The 16,507-nt window shown below is 35.9% G+C and overlaps 1 protein-coding gene across 1 annotated transcript; it reads left to right on the top strand.

Annotated features, from left to right (window-relative positions):
- Nucleotides 1–5,457: 5,457 nt before the first annotated feature.
- On the top strand, nt 5,458–16,119 carry LOC132635657 (uncharacterized). Its single transcript, XM_060352134.1, has 6 exons — nt 5,458–5,758; nt 9,216–9,343; nt 13,226–13,329; nt 13,482–13,569; nt 14,087–14,148; nt 15,628–16,119. The coding sequence occupies exons 1-6, from the start codon at nt 5,646–5,648 to the stop codon at nt 15,778–15,780; spliced, it is 648 nt and encodes a 215-aa protein (XP_060208117.1). The 5' UTR covers nt 5,458–5,645; the 3' UTR covers nt 15,781–16,119.
- The last annotated feature ends 388 nt before the right edge of the window (nt 16,120–16,507 follow it).

Below are 16,507 nucleotides of genomic sequence, written 5' to 3'. Positions count from 1 at the left end.
ATGAAACAGCTTATGGAAATCAAGAACGTTAGCCATCCTAGTGGCTCTAAGAATAGGAATTTCTTTGCAATCATTCATATACGACATCTGCTCGTTTCATAAGGATCATGCCAAAGAAAGAAAGGGTAAGCCTTACATACCTCGTCCGCTTCCTAAACCAATCCTAACTCCAGTCTCGGGCTCCCCAAGATCTACAATAACGTCATTAAATACCAAACGTTAGCTACAAGTACTTAGGAATTCAATCCTAACTAGCACTTGTCTACAGAAATTTCGGCAGCACCTCCCCTGTAAATACAACCAACCCGAGAATTCAACTCGGCCAAATTTATCAATAACCATACCAACAATTATTTCAACAATACCAACAATCAATTTGAAACATATTCTAACATTAGTAACCCGCTTTAACATAATTCAACGACATTCCGTTTACATTCATTTTAACTACAACAATCAAACCAACGCCAATGCTCGCATATTCCAACACTAATCCAAAGTCATTTAAACAAGATTCAAGAACATTTCAAACAATCCGACCAAAACTCCATTCCACCCGAAACCTTCCAAATGCAACAAAAGCAACAACAATACATTTTCTTCTTTCAAATTCATGGACTATACCAACAATTCACATGCTAGCAACATTATTTTCCATAAATACAAGAAGCGATATTGTAGTCACTTTAGCTTCTAAAACAACTCTCCAACACTTACAACTTCAACTACAATCATCAAGCTTTCATTATCAACATAGAATCCACAACAATAACAACCAAAACACTAGATAACATAATTAAGTCATTATTCCTACACACACATACACACGACCACCATATATACATCCATATTCTCATGAATTTTACCCATTTCCACATACTACAACATACACAACCATCCATAACATATAAAAGAAGATTAATTCTTACCTTTTTCCCTTGATTTCCCTCTTGTCTAGAATTATGGACTTGCAACCAAGAGGGGTTTTCTTGCTCCAACAATTATACCACGTTAAAGAGGACCTTTGAATTAGTAGGAATACTAGAAGAAAATATTTTTTTGGATCAAGATCGAAGGCTCCAATTTTTTTTTCTCTTGGCCGAATAGCCTTAGGTTTTTGGTCTTCTTCAAGCTTCTTGAAAATTCTAAGGATAGAAATGAAATATGAGCTCTCTTTTTCATCTTTTATGTATTAGTATTGGGCTACCTTGTGGGCCTTGGCCCACTTCATGTTGGCCGGCCACTTGGCCATTTTTTTCTCAAGCCCAAATCTTTTTTTTTCAAGCCCATTTTATTTCATGACCAATTTTTGTAATTCATAAAAAAAACTATTTTCTTAATTTCCAAATTTGCCCTTAGCACATCAATATTTTCATAATCAACTTATATACCAAACAAGATCAAAATATAGCCTTGTCTTTAAATTGTCGCAATTATCTCAAAATATCCGAATGTGCAAAATACGGGATATAACAACGTGACACCGAGCTTATATAGCCGGGTATGATACCTATCGAGCGCACACCAATGCAGTTGGGTACGGATACCACTAAGCCTTGGTAGGGTCAGGTATGTATGATCACCGAGCCTTGTCATGGCCGAGTATGCGAAACACCGAACCTTCATGGTCGGGTATGGTATGGATACAAATATGAATATGAACACGAATGTATATGTATGTATGTACACGAGCACGCTTTAGAAATGGAAGGTCCCTGTGAAAAACAAGTAAGTAAGTAATGATGATGATGACTTTACTATCTCCCGATTCTCCCATCTTATGTTGTTTCTTATGTTGTCTCTTATGCTCCCATTATGATATTGATTATGCTTTACATACTCAGTACAATATTCATACTGGCGTCCTTTTATTTGTGTGCGCTGCGTCATGGCCGCAGGTGGCCAGAGAGATAGGCTTGATCCATAGCTTTCTTATTCAGGGACTACTTAGAGGAGCTCCCTTTCATCTGGAGCTACAACTTTTGGGTATTATTCTTTTGTGTACATACATGGGCACGACGGGGTCCTGTCCCGCCTAGATGATGTTACCTACCTTTCTTAGAGGCTCGTAGACAGTTGTATATAGTTAGATGTCTTGAAGCCTTGTCGGCTTATATTTTGTATATCATTTTGATAACCTCGTCGGCTTAGGTACATTGATGTGGGCATAGTTGTTAATGATGGTATAAATGTGTTGTTGCCCAATAAGTTTAGCATTATTGATGTATAACATTCATGAGTAAGCTATGTGGTCCACCTAGATGTGAATACGAATATACGATAAGAGGTACCCGGGTGGGTTAGCACCGGGTGCCCGTCATGGTCCTCGAGTCGGGTCGTGACAACTGCGAATACATATCTGAATGTTAAGATGTGCATTAAGATTTAAATGTTTGAATTTGAATACATTCTGAATATCAAGATGTTGTGATTGGATCTTATGTACTAAATAATTTAAGATTGTTTGTTTTTCAACATCTGAACATATAGAACTTGTCTTTATTTAAAATTAATAAATAAAAATTCAAACAAAGTACTAAATTAGTCTATTACTATATCAATAGAAAAAAAATTAAAAGATTATACAACAGTTGGTGGTGGTGGTGGTAGTGGGTGCTGATCAGGATGGTATTGACTAGTAGTATTGGTTATGGGTAGTGGTGGTGGTAATAGTGATTGACAATAATGGTTAACAGTGTATTGGTTCTTGATGGTGGGGACTAATAATTGTGGGGAATGATAGTGATAATTAATAGTGGGGTGAATGATGATGGTGGTTGGCGATATATGGTATTGATTAATGGTGCTAATTGTAAATTTTGTGACCAATAGTGGTGACGACTAACTGTGGTGATTGGTGGCGGTGGTGAGTGGTGATTGACGGCGGTGAGTGGTGATTGACGGCGGTTGTGGAAGTGAGCGGTGGTTATTGATGAAAGTGGATAGAGTAGTTGTAAACTGTCAACTTTGCAGAAATACTTGAGTTATATCTTAATGATATTAATATTTTGTTATACATTTTAATCATGCAGATCTATTAAAACCTATTAAGTGTTTGTAAAATAATAAAAAAACAAACACTCGTAATGATTGAGATCTGAATGATTGAGATTCAGACTTAATGACTGAAATCAGAATAACTAAGATGAAAACCCTCATTAAGTGCGAATAAACAGTACCTTAATGTAACAGCCTACCACATCATCATGCCACTCAAGCATAACTTGGAGCCTTTTTTATCATGTAGGAAGCTTATGTAAGCAACAGGGATAGCAGCTCTAGGGAAATATGGAGATTTTCAAGACCGTAGATCCCTATGAAAGTCCTTAGAACCTTCTAGCCGTATTGAGAATTATAAAGAAAATGCTTATTTTATATTTATGAAGGACTTGTACACAAATATTATTTACATACTAGCTCCTAGGAGATTAGTATACAAAGGCGGTGGCTATGCATTTGTAAATCAATCAAGCAAATGATTCACCTCTTGGGTAATGGAAAAGTTTCGCTTGGTAAATGTCTCTTGTTTTTATTATTTAGCATTTCCTTAATGATCTTGAGTGTAGTAAGGTTGACGTAAGAAGCACGAGTAAGTCATGCAAGATCATGAACAAGTTGTCAAGGGTAGCACGGTGTGCTTAGTCGAAGTATAACGCTGTAACATCAAATTATGCAGCTTATGAAAGATATTAAGAGATTTATTTAATTATTTTACTGTATAAAAAATAGATTTTTGTTTCAAAATTATTTTAAATAAAAAGTTTGTTTATCATACTTGCTTATTATTTCAATTTCAAAATTTGAAATATGAAATTTCAATTTTGACGCACAAAAACTTTAATTATTTTTTCACGCCCAAATACAACTTCAACATTTTTTTGGCAAAATATATTTACCCCCTTATCCTTGTTAATAAATTTCATTTAAACAATCATACTACAAAATGTTCATACTAGACACTTTAAGCTCAACTTTTGAAAAGTTTTTGTGCATGTTCTCAAGTGCCTATTACGTAGATGAGGTGACCACTTAAAATGTATCACTTCCCTTAATTATACGCATTAGCTTTTAAAAGTCGTACAATCCCCGCCTTGTTCCAATTGAGAGTGGCATATATATATAACGAGCGTTTGAGAATACACAAAAAAAAAAAAAATGAGCGAAAATTAATAAATATTCATATGTTCCGGTATTTAATTGATACAAATCATAGTACGAGTATCTAAATGATACAAATCATACAACAAGTGCATTCCGATATGGAGATTTGCAAGATCCTAGATTCCTGTGAATTTGCTAGGAGATTCCTTGAAACCTTCTAGCCTTGTAGAGAATTATAAAGAAAACACGTATCTTATACGTACGACGGACTTGGACGAAAATATTTTTTACATACTAGCTCTTTGGAGATTCGTATACAAAGAGGGTGCCTATTTATTGTAAATCAATCAAGCAAATCATTCACGTCTCTGAGTAATATGAAAGTTTCATTTGGCAAATGTCTCAGTTTTTCTTATTAAGTATTTCCTTAATGATCTTGAGTGTGGTAAGACTGGTGTAAGAAGCGTGAACAAATCGTGCAAGATCGTGAATAGTTGTCAAGTGTCATACGGTGTGCTTAGTTGAAGTATAAGGTGGTGACATCACACTATATTTATTTAGTTATTTAATGTACAAAAATATTATTTTTCTTCAAAATTGTTTTAGCTAAGTGTTTGTTAATCATACAAGATTATTTAGTTATTTTAATGTACAAAAATAGATTTTTGTTTCAAAGTTATTTTAAATAAGTGTTTGTTTATCAAACTAGCTTATTATTTCAACTTTAAATTTGAAATATGAAATTTGATTTTTAATTTTTCAATTTTTGACGCACAAAAACTTTAATTATTTTTCATGTCCAAACACAACTCTAATGTTCAACCTTTTTTGAGGCAAAATATATCTACAACCCCTTAACTTGCCAATAAATTTCATTTAGAAGTTTATACTTATTAAACACATGATAAAATGTTCATATCAGACACTTCCGACTCAATTTTTGAAAAAAATTTAGTGCGTGTTCACAAGATTAAAATATATCCTTTCCCTTAATTATACGCATTGGCCTCAAACAGCCGTACAATCTCAGACTTGTTCCAATTGAGACCGACATATATAATTAAAGAAGGTATTAGTTTTTTTGTAGTTAACTTATATACTTAACGATCGTTTGAGAATACGCGCATTTTTTTTTCAAAATTTGAGCAAAAAAATATATAATATAAATACTGTTATCATATGTTCCGGTATTTAATTGATACAAATCATAGTACGAGTATCTCAATGAAACTTATAACAAGTTTAAGGGGCTTCGTTTTTTTTGTTTTTGTTTTCTTGTTTTTGTTTTTATAAACTTCACCTACCCTATTTTTTTTTTTGTTTTTTTCAAATTCCAATGAATGTCCAAAATTTTGAAAATGTAAAGAAACCCCAAGGGGGGGAATAGTAAGCTTTGTTTGTACGCGACAACTGCGGCTTCAATAGCTATATCCATCTGACTAACCCACTCAGAAAAACTCGTCGAATCACAAAAAAATTAGGGCTTCGAAAACCCTAAAAAAAGAGAGAGCTCTGTTTTTTTTTATTTTTTTCGTTGAAGAAAAATGGTGTTCTACTTCAAGGCTCGACCAGAAGCAGGTGATTACACCATCTTTATGGGTCTTGATAAGTATGAGAATGAAGAACTCATCAAATATGGCTTCCCTGAGGACGTTTGGTAATAATCATTTTTTCTGATTTGCTTTTTTGGTTTTGTTTTGGGTGTAATTGAGTCCATTTTTTGGTGCAAGATTAGATCTTTTTTGTACCCGTAGAAAAAAAAATGAGCCATTTTTTGTGCTTTGAGGAATTTGGGGTTGAGTAGTATGTTTTGACTTTGTGTGTTCTGCTGTAAAGTTCAGTTTTTAAGAATGCCCATTACGTTGGTTTCTGGTAACAACCCTTTTGCTGATTTTTTTTTTTTTTCTTGTTTTGGGTACATTTGTTGGTGCAAGATTAGACTTTTTGTACTTGTAGAAAAAAAAAGGGCCATTTTTTGCACTTACAAACTTTTTTGTGCTTTGAGGAATTTTGGGTTGAGTAGTACTCCCTCCGTCCCAATTTAAGTGTCTTAGTTTAATTGAGCACTGAGGTTGAGAAATAAAGGGAGATTAGACCTTTTGGGTATAATTGTGTATATTTGTTGGTGCAAGATTAGACCTTTTGGGTATAATTGTGTATATTTGTTGGTGCAAGATTAGACCTTTTGTACCCATTGAGCATTTTTTGTACTTACAAGCGTTTTTGTGCTTTGATGAATGTTGGGTTTGAGTAGTATGTTTTGACTGTGTGGTTTGCTGTAAAGTTTGTTCTTTGAGAATGCTTATTACATTGGTTTGTTGTTCTTGATTTCTCTGATTTATTTTGTTTAGTTTTGGGTATAATTGAGCACATGTGTTGGTGCAAGATTAGACCTTTTTTGTACTCATTAAAAAAAAAATGAGCCCTTTTTATACTTGCAAGCGTTTTTGTGCTTTGAGGAATTTTGGGTTGAGTAGTATGTTTTGACTTTGTGTACTTTGCTGTAAAATTCATTTTTTTAAGAATTCCCATTACATTGGTTTGTCATTCTTGATTTCCCATTTTCGTTGTTATTGTTGATTTTTCAGCTAATCAAGTACGGTGTAATTGCTTTACCTCAAACTCCGGTGATTATTTAGTGTTTACAAATACCTTAAAATATGAAATTAGACATAGTTAAGAGGCATATTCTTCCTAATTAGTATTGGTAGTTTCTTGTATTATGAAAATCGGGCATATGTACAGATTCTCAACACAATATCTGCAGATTACAGAAACTTACCAGATTCTGTTTCAAATCTTTACATATTCATAACATTCCCCTATAGCTGGAGAATTCATATTGGATGCTTCTTAGCTTGTCACAAATATGACTACTCTTGGAGCCCCAAAGAGATTTTGCAAGGACATTAGCTAGTTGGTTGTTTGAATTGACAAAACTAGTATTATTATTCCTAATTCAAATCTATGGTTTGATAAAGCGAGAATCTGTTTTCTTATGTGCATTATGCCATGATTTGAAGCAATATGCAGTGTGACTTGACTGTCAAAAGTCAATTCTGTTTGTGCAGTTGCTCAGATATTTCAACTTTTTAAGAATCCGCTTTTAACACATAATTTACGTGTGTCAAAAGCTTTGCTCGATGTTCTTCTTCTGCACTTGATTTGGCCACCACATTGTATTTTACTTGCAGTGATATTGACCGCCAATTAGAGCATAAAAATCCATTAGTGCATTCCTTTTTAGAAGGCGATCTTTCTTTGTATATAGAGTAACTAATTTTCTTTTCCATCTTATCTTAGAATTATTATTATTATTATTATTACTGTTATTGTTGTTGTTATTGTATTAAAACTTCTCCATGTTTTTACTAGCACATAAATATATGGTCAGGTCAAAATACTTCTAGAAAAGCAATGAGTTCAAAATCAACGTACTAATAATACTAAAACCTATTCCCAACTAGTAGATATTGCGTATATGGATCTATTTCTTCTATTATGTCTTATATTTAGCTATCTACATTGATTTCAAGAATTGTAAATATTTCGAGACAACTTCCTTCAATGTGATTTCAAGTCTATCTCATCCCCTTTAACACCTTCACTTGCCATTGTTTCATACCTACGGGCCAGTGCATGTCGACGCAAGTATGACCAAATCATTCCAAGCGAATGTGGTCATTGTTTATCTTATCAGCTCTTATATGTCTCAACACCACCGTTATTTAAAAAATGTAGAGAATATGCTACCTAAATAAACAAATTTTGGTGTATTGCATAAACAATAGAGGATCATCTTAGGACCAGCGCAACAGAATCATCCCTTTTCATCTCTTAAGAGGTACCATGTTGATGTTTTATATTGTTTAGTATCACATCTTTCACGAGAGATTACCTTAAGTGCAGCTAAGTAGATGCAGACAAGTTTGGCGGAACCATATTATAAACTAGGGATTGTTTTTCTTGAAGCAAAGATAAACAGAGAAATCTCAATGTTAAAAGGAGTAAATACTCGAGCTCAGATTTGATGAAGAGACAAAAGAGACGGAATGGGGTAGCATATTTAGTTTTTGAGTATTCCATCAGACTTATGGCTTTAGTAATATTTACAAATATCTTAAAATGGAAAAAGAAGCATTATGCAACACGTAAAATCCTCCTAATTGAACTTATCAAAGAAAATAAATAGATAAATTCCATCTATTGATGTTAAATTTCTTTATCTAATGAATTTGAGGAATCTTTACATATTCTCAGTAGAATGTGTATTCTAAATCCTAAACGCTATTCTTAATAGTATATTTACAAATTGCAATTCTGTAACAGAATCTTTGAATAATCACAAAATCAGCCTTTTCTGTGTTTTAGGAAACTTGAGTTAAATAGTTAGTTACATGACTTTGTGCTATTTTTGTTAAATTTATGTTTTCCGTGCTTATTGGGGTGGTTTTGTTTTCTTAGTTTCCCTTGTCCTTTTTATGTTATTTTTCACTACGAGTTTCCGTATTGAGAAAGTGAAGTCTCTTGGTCCAACTTCATAAACAACTGTCTAGTAGCCTTTTTTTTGTGAAGATAACATATACCTAATTAAGCAATGAATCTTGACATGTGGTTGGGTTGATTACCAATATTCCAATGAAGACCATAAGTGAATTTGTTTTAGTATGAAAGTAAAATCCCTTTTTTTTAATAATGATGGTGTTATGTAAGCTCGACTAATCTGTCTACTATCCATCAATACATGTAGCAGGTAATTCTATCCGTCCAAATTAGGCGGGTAAAGAATTCACCTTGTGTGTTCTGTGCTAGAATTCAAACCTTGATACTCAAGATTGTTACCACCTCTTCCACCACTAAGTTACTCCCTTAGGGGTCTAATGAAAGCAGATCCGTAGCTATAACATTTTCCTTTGACTTCGTGATATTTTGGAGGTTATGTGAATGTGCATGGCTATTGGTTATTATAGTTGCTTGCTTAGTCCTTGAAAGGATTAGATTGTTATTGAGCATGTGGTACTATATGCGGACAATCTATATGATTAACTTGTGTATCTTTGTTAATTCTTTGATACATCTGTAGATTTGATTTGAAGACGGTTGCTATGCTGTAGGTTCCATGTGGATAAGATGTCATCAGCCCATGTTTATTTGAGACTGAACAGGGGTCAAACATTTGATGATATACCGGAAGGTGTATTGGAGGATTGTGCTCAACTTGTCAAGGCGAATTCTATCCAAGGTAAATATTTCTGTCCTGAAAATGTAGCACCTTATTCATCGGTAGATGACTTTTCAACACCCTTCCCACCAAACTAAATCAAAAAAGAAGAAAAGGAAAAGAAAGCGTCATTGTACCTGCATTAAGATCTTTGACAGGAACATGGTTTTTGCCAAACTAGAATCCTCATTTGGAGGAGACCAGAGACATTCTTCATGTAAAGTTAAAAAGACTAATGAAGTTAAACAGATTAATGAAATTATATGTTAGTATATGCTAAGTTACACGGACGTGCCATTTTGGGTGCCGTCCCCGTCCCAGATTCGGATGGGTGCGGGTGCCGGAACAGCAAATGTTCCGGATACGGTCAATCACATACAGATAATTTGACCGGAGTCCGTCGACAAATTCGGGGGAAAAATCTGAGATTTTGATTTCTCAAAATTAAAAATAATACAGATTTAAGATAATGAAAATGACATACCTTCAATATTATAGTACTTTTATTTCATATATGTTGCTTCATGTTTCAGATAAACTAAGAAGTACTTTTATTTCATATACATGTAGGTTTTTCATAAGAATCTCTCTCAAAATTTGTAATATCTTTATAGCTCTATTTTTTTTATATAATTTTGAATTTTCTTAGCTGAATCCCCGCACCCGTATCCATAACCAGATACGCATCGCCGAATCTTAAATTTAGATTTAGCCGAACCATCCATGGCCAACCTCTCACACCTCCGCACTGGGGCATTTGTGTCTCTCCTCTTCACATGCCCAAACCATCTCAATCTCGCTTCTCGCATCTTGTCTTCCACCGAGGCCACCCCCACCTTATCCCGAATATGCTCATTCCTAATCCTGTCACTCCTGGTGTGGTCACACATCCATCTCAACATTCTCATCTCAGCAACTTTCATCTTTTGAACGTGAGAGATCTTAACTGGTCAACACTCCGTCCCATACAACATAGTCGATCTAACCACCACTTTGTAGAACTTGCCCTTAAGTTTTGGTGGCACCTTCTTGTCACATAGCACTCCGAAAGCAAGCCTCCATTTCATCCACCCTGCCCCAATCCGATGTGTGACATCATCGTCAATCTGCCCGCTGTCTTGCACAATAGACCCAAGGTACTTGAAACTACTTTTCTTCTGGATGGCCTGGGTACCAAGCCTCACTTCCAAGCCAGCCTCTTACGGTGCTTCACTGAACTTACACTCCAAGTACTCTGTCTTGGTCCTACTCAACTTAAACCCTTTAGACTCCAGAGTATGTCTCCAACCCTCCAGCTTAGCGTTAACTCCGCTACGAGTCTCGTCGATCAGGACTGTGTCGTCCGCAAAAAGCATACACCATGGCACCTCACCTTGAATTTGCCGTGTCAATCCATCCATCACCAAGGCAAATAGAAACGGACTAAGAGTTGATCCTTGATGCAACCCCATCACAACTGGGAAGTGCTCTGAGTCTCCTCCTACTGTCCTTACCCTGGGTTTGGCTCCCTCATACATATCCTTGATCACCCTAATGTACGCCACAGGTACACTTTTAGCCTCCAAGCATTTCCATAGGATCTGTCTTGGGACTTTGTCATAAGCCTTTTCTAGGTCGATGAATACGATGTGTAAGTCCCTCTTTCTCTCCCTATACTGCTCCACCAATCTTCTCACAAGATGGATGGCTTCTGTAGTTGAGCGTCCCGACATGAATCCGAACTGGTTCTCTGAAATAGACACACCTCTCCTCACCCTCATCTCCACCACCCTCCACAAACCACAACCAAAAGGCAAAACGATATCTCTAGTTTTCCAACCCCCTTTTATAGTCCCGTATTTATCTAAGTTAATCGGACTCTTCACTTTCGGTGCCACACCCGTGTCGACACGACATGACATGGGTGTCGGTGTGGGTGTGGGATCCGTACCCGACCTGGTCAACCGTTTTTGGGTACTTTGACCACAATCGACGGAGAAGTTCCGGATAGATCCAATGTTTTCTATAATCAAAACCAAAGCTAAGGTGGACTTGAAGAAAATGGAATACCTTGTATATTGAAATTTCTATGTCACTCCTTTTCCTTTTATCCCCTTCCGGATTCTCCTCTTGATCAATATTTTCTCCTCAAGTTCTCCACATAATATCTCATAATTTAGGTTTTATAATTCTATTTTTAGATATTTTAATTATTTTAGCCGAATCCCCGCTCCCGTGTCCATACCCGAATCTTAAAATTTAGACCATGAAGGATCCGACCTGTAGATCTGCACCCGTGTCGGACACCTGCACCCCAGTCCGAGCAACTTAGTTATTTATCAACTCTCACCCCCTGCACAAAGCTTGTACCTCCACCCCAAACGTTCACAACCATTTGCCTAATAAAGCTTTATTAAAAACTTTCAAATCTTTAACTCCAAGACCTCCCCTAAAACACTACACCAAGTGAAACTTTTTTTGTCCCATCCGCCGCATCCCAAAGGAAATTTCTCTCTTGTGCTTAATAGATTAAGTCAATAAGGAGTTTTCTTTTTTCACATGATATCAGAACCCCTATGATTATCTGTGAAGACTTAAGTAGCTTTTGCCTAAGCCTGTGTACCCGTGTTAAAACTTCTTGTTCTTCCTTAGATTTGCTAGTATTGTCATTTTTGGTAACTGCTCCAGCAGCAGCATTTAGCCTGTTGTCTTTTTCTTCTAATCATTTCGGATTTACCTCTCTTTCTCGTCTCTTCCAAGTTAGTATTCAATCTTTCGTCGTGATTTTTCATGTCATAGTCTAGTCAACTCATGCCACATTTAATATTAGCATCCAGTCAGCTGACATGTCGTCCTCAAGTCAAGCAATGTGTCGTTGTCCAGTCAGTTGAAATGTCAAAATCACCATCCAGCTTATGTCGACTGTCTAGTGACACATATCCAATTAGTCTTATCAGCACCACATCTCTCTAGTCAGCATCTTGGTAAAGTCACATCGCTGTGATTGTTCAGTCAGCACCTTGTCAGATTCATGTCTTTTCACAACACTTTACTTTTCCTATCGACGCTCCTCCAGCATGACATTGTTTCCTAGTGGGAAATCACTTTCCAATTTAGATATATAACTCTAGTTGTTTTACCCACCTTGAGTTTGAGGTAGTATGTTGATGGTCAAGAGGATTAATCAAGTTGCTTTTAGAATATATCTAGATTCACAAAATATCTAAGTTCCTTGAACTTAAGTAGGAAAATTTGCAGAATATTACATTATATGGATTTGAAGGGTAGCGCATAGCGGGAGCTTAGTGCACCAGGCTGCCTTTTTTTTTAATTACATTATATGGATATCGTAGAATATTAGGTATTTGACAGTAAAATATTTACTTACCTTGATAAGAAAATATTTACTACCTTGATATAGAAAAAAAAAGTGGAAAATAACAACTTATCATATTGCAAGTGACCTAGGAGTACTATATAGATGAGTTTCTCCCCATACACTGTTTCTAAATTAAATCAATAGGTTCTTTGTCTGAGTTCTTTTCAAAGAGGTGCACAATGGGAGGTCTACCTTAGAGTCACATATGATGGCTATTCATGTGCGGTGAAGCATATTTTAAAGTTTGGCATGTTTGGCTTTGTTGATTGATCCTTTTTCTAGTGGATGGGGTTTGAAGACTTTGGTTAAGCTTTTCTATGAAGGTGAACAGCTACCAAATGTTTAGCTTAATTTTTAATCTGTTGCAATGATACTGTCAGCGTACAGGCTAGTGATTGTACATGAAATGCTGAATTTCACTTAAATCAATAATCTAGGTTTAAAGAATCTGGCGAGGCTGCTGGTTGGGGGGAACTTGTCTTTTTCCTCATTTGTCTATTTATCTAAATGACACCATCTTGGCCTATTTGACCTCATTTTGGCAGGAAACAAGGTAAACAATGTCGATGTTGTTTATACTCCATGGCAAAACCTTAAGAAGACTGCTTCCATGGATGTTGGGCAAGTTAGTTTCCACAACCCAAAAATGGTGAGCATTTTCATGCATTTAACGTGTTTGTGCTTTAACTTGTCTGCTGATTTTGACATTTGGATATTTCTCTGTGGTTGTGGATTTTTTTTGGTGGGGATTTGTTTTGACTATGGATTTGTAAGTTAATATATGTCATAATTCTTTTTTAGGTTCGTACCGTGAGGGTTGAGAAGCGAATAAATGAGATAGTCAATCGATTAAACCGTACAAAGGTGGAAAGGACGCCCGACTTAAAAGGTAATTTGCACTCTAAATATTAGCTTTATATTGAGTAGTCTACAAAGGCATACTAAATTGTTTGCTGGGAAAAAAAATTGTCTACTTCTATGCATGACAGTTTCCATTTCTTAGGACCTCCCAATTTCTGATGCACTTTGACAAATAATAGTATTCCATGCAATTTTCACAAATATTAAGATTTGAGACTTATTACGCATTAGTAGTTAAACTTTTGATGTCCTCGTCAAGTATACTATCAATCTATCAAAGTTAAAACTTTTAAGGTTTCTCCTAGTTGAACTGCGTTCAGTAAAGTGGAATACAGGGAGGAAACACGGTTATCAAAAAAAAAAAAGTGGAATACAGGGAGGAAACTCATAATCTTTTTTTTTGGTTGGTATAAACACATTACCTTCTTGTTATAGGAAATATGGTTTCTCTGCAGTAGTTTCCCTACCCCTTCCTCTGAATTAGAGTGTAGATATTTATCTTGTGGAACAGTTCAGGAGTTTAACCCTCTTGTCTGTGTTTTTAGCTGAGCGGGAGGCCATCAATGCAGCTGAAAGGGCGGAGAGGAAGCAGCAGCTTAGGGAGAAAGTAAGTATCCTCTCTTGGAAAAAAGGGTAAAAAGGGTCAACTATGCTTGTCGAAATTGAAACATGGGAACTTTATATCACAAGGCATGTTCATGTATTATTATCTAGTAGGAATCACTAAGATATAGTGGGGAAACATTCACAGAAATAGAAACCCTTACGCAGTCTGGCTGACCTGCAAACCTGGAATCTGGCACCTAGTGTAACCCTGGTCTCTTAAATGTGTGGACCTGACTTGGTAAAAAACTGACGTTGTCTAGTTTTATGTAGATTTTGTAATTGGCATCCGTTTTAAGGACTGGACTAGATTGCTGATTATTATATTTTTTCTTCAATGATCATTGATCAATATGATTATAGCCTATCTTTTCACATCTTTATAGTCTTTAAGTACTTTCCCGTGGATTTTCTTAGAGTGATAGGGTACTTTGTGTTCGCCATTAAGTATAGAATGAGAAAAGTCAAAGAAAGAAAAGATATAAGAGGGTGTTTGGATTGGCTTATTATAAGTGTTTATTGGCTTTTTGTGGTGTTTGGGAAAGATAACAAGTGCTTTTAAGCACACACTTTTAGGCCAAAAAAGTACAAAAATAAGCCAAAAGCCAAAAGTTGGGTATTTCCAACTTATTTTTTGAAATTGGTAACTGTATTTATATTTCATCCTGATCAAAACAGTAGGTGCCAGATTCCAGGTTAAACTTTCTGAGATCCTACTCCTACATTGAATCTAATACATCAATGATGGAGACTGTATCATTGGAATAGACCTGATTGCACCAGAAACATAATAACATAATATAATTAAGCTTGTTTTTCTGCATACTATTTTCTACATTTTCAAAACACCTAGAGTTTCTCTCCTTCCAGATTGTCCACCAAATGCTTGCAGGGACAATTCTCCATCTACCTCTGTTCTTTGCTTGCAACCCTGCTTCCTCCCAGCTGTGAAGTGCCTCTGTAATCTTTCCAGGCATAGTCCAAGATATACCTTTAAGATTTAAGAATAATCTCCATAGTTTGTGCTGTTACCTTGCAATGTAGGAATAGATGGTTAACTGTCTCTGCATTATCACCACAAAAAAAGCACCCGGAACATAGTGGCAACCCTCTTTTCATCAAATTTTCTTGTGTCAACACTGCCTCCTTAGCTAGTAACCATATAAAGCATGCTACTACTTTATGTGGAATTTTTGTTTTCCAAATTTGTTTCCATGGTATTCCCAACTTATGGCTTTTAGCTTATACGCGCCAATCCAAACACCCTCTTAATAATTTTAGAGCCTTTTGATTTTTAGGATCCTGTGCTTTAGGTAGGTTCTTTCGTCTTTACTTCATGCCATGTTTTCTTTACGTTGTGGCTTTTCCTGCTGCTGTAGTTTCTCACTTTTTGCAGTCAAAACTTCTTCATCCTGCTTTGAATATTTTAATGCATTCACTGAAGCACATGTTTAGCTCATATTTTTCGGTTTTGAATGACCAGAAACGACGAGAGGAGATGGATAGGCTTGAGAAGGAAAGACAGTCGGAGATGAGGAGCTACAAAAATTTGATGGTTGCTGATAAGATGACATCTAACAAAGACGTTGCATCAGCTAACAAGTCCCTGCAAGAGCTGGAGGATGACTTCATGTGAATGCAAAATCAACTGGATTTAATTGTTTCAATTGCTGCCTTGTTTAGGAAATGCTAAATGAGAAAGCTGCTTAAGAAGAATGCAGAGAAGAAAAGGGAGAATGGGGGTGGGGCATGGGGTTGAGGTAATCTTTTTTGTTGTTGTGTGTTCTTTTGAAACAATTATGGTCCTTATTAAAACATGATCATATTGATCTTTGTAGGCCTGAACCTGTTTGTTAATAAGGGGTATAGGAGAGTATGGGTTTGGAGTTCAAGGAGAAGCTTACTTTGTAAAACCAGTGTTAAATTTAATGATGCTGATGAAGATGACTTGTTATGATGAGGAGCATTTCATTGATTTTCTTTTTTCTTTTTTCTTTTTTGAATTACATATTAAGAGCAGCTTCTTATTAGTCAGCTTGCGTTGATCTTTCACCTGGTACATCTTGGAAAAGGAATATTATAGAACCAAAGATTCAATTGTTACAATGGTTAATGATAGAGTCATCAGAAAAGATTTGGTCCTTCAGTTTTTACTAACAGGGTTCAACATTCATTCTCTATGCTGCCTTGCATATCTTCCAGCTTTGAAAGAAAAGAGTATCCAATTACTCTATGAAAAAATGACCTCATGACCATCTGGTTGACTGAGAAAATATCTCTTGCACTCTGCAGCTCCCCATAAGTCTGCTTCTTCCACCTTCTCTCGCTCCCAAGTCTTCATGCCTTCCTTTCCCAAAAACCCG

This window comes from Lycium barbarum, chromosome 4, assembly GCF_019175385.1.
Source record: "Lycium barbarum isolate Lr01 chromosome 4, ASM1917538v2, whole genome shotgun sequence".
Lineage (NCBI taxonomy): Eukaryota > Viridiplantae > Streptophyta > Magnoliopsida > Solanales > Solanaceae > Lycium > Lycium barbarum.
The sequence above is the reverse complement of the archived record's forward strand: the minus strand, read 5'-3'. Positions and strand labels throughout refer to the sequence as shown.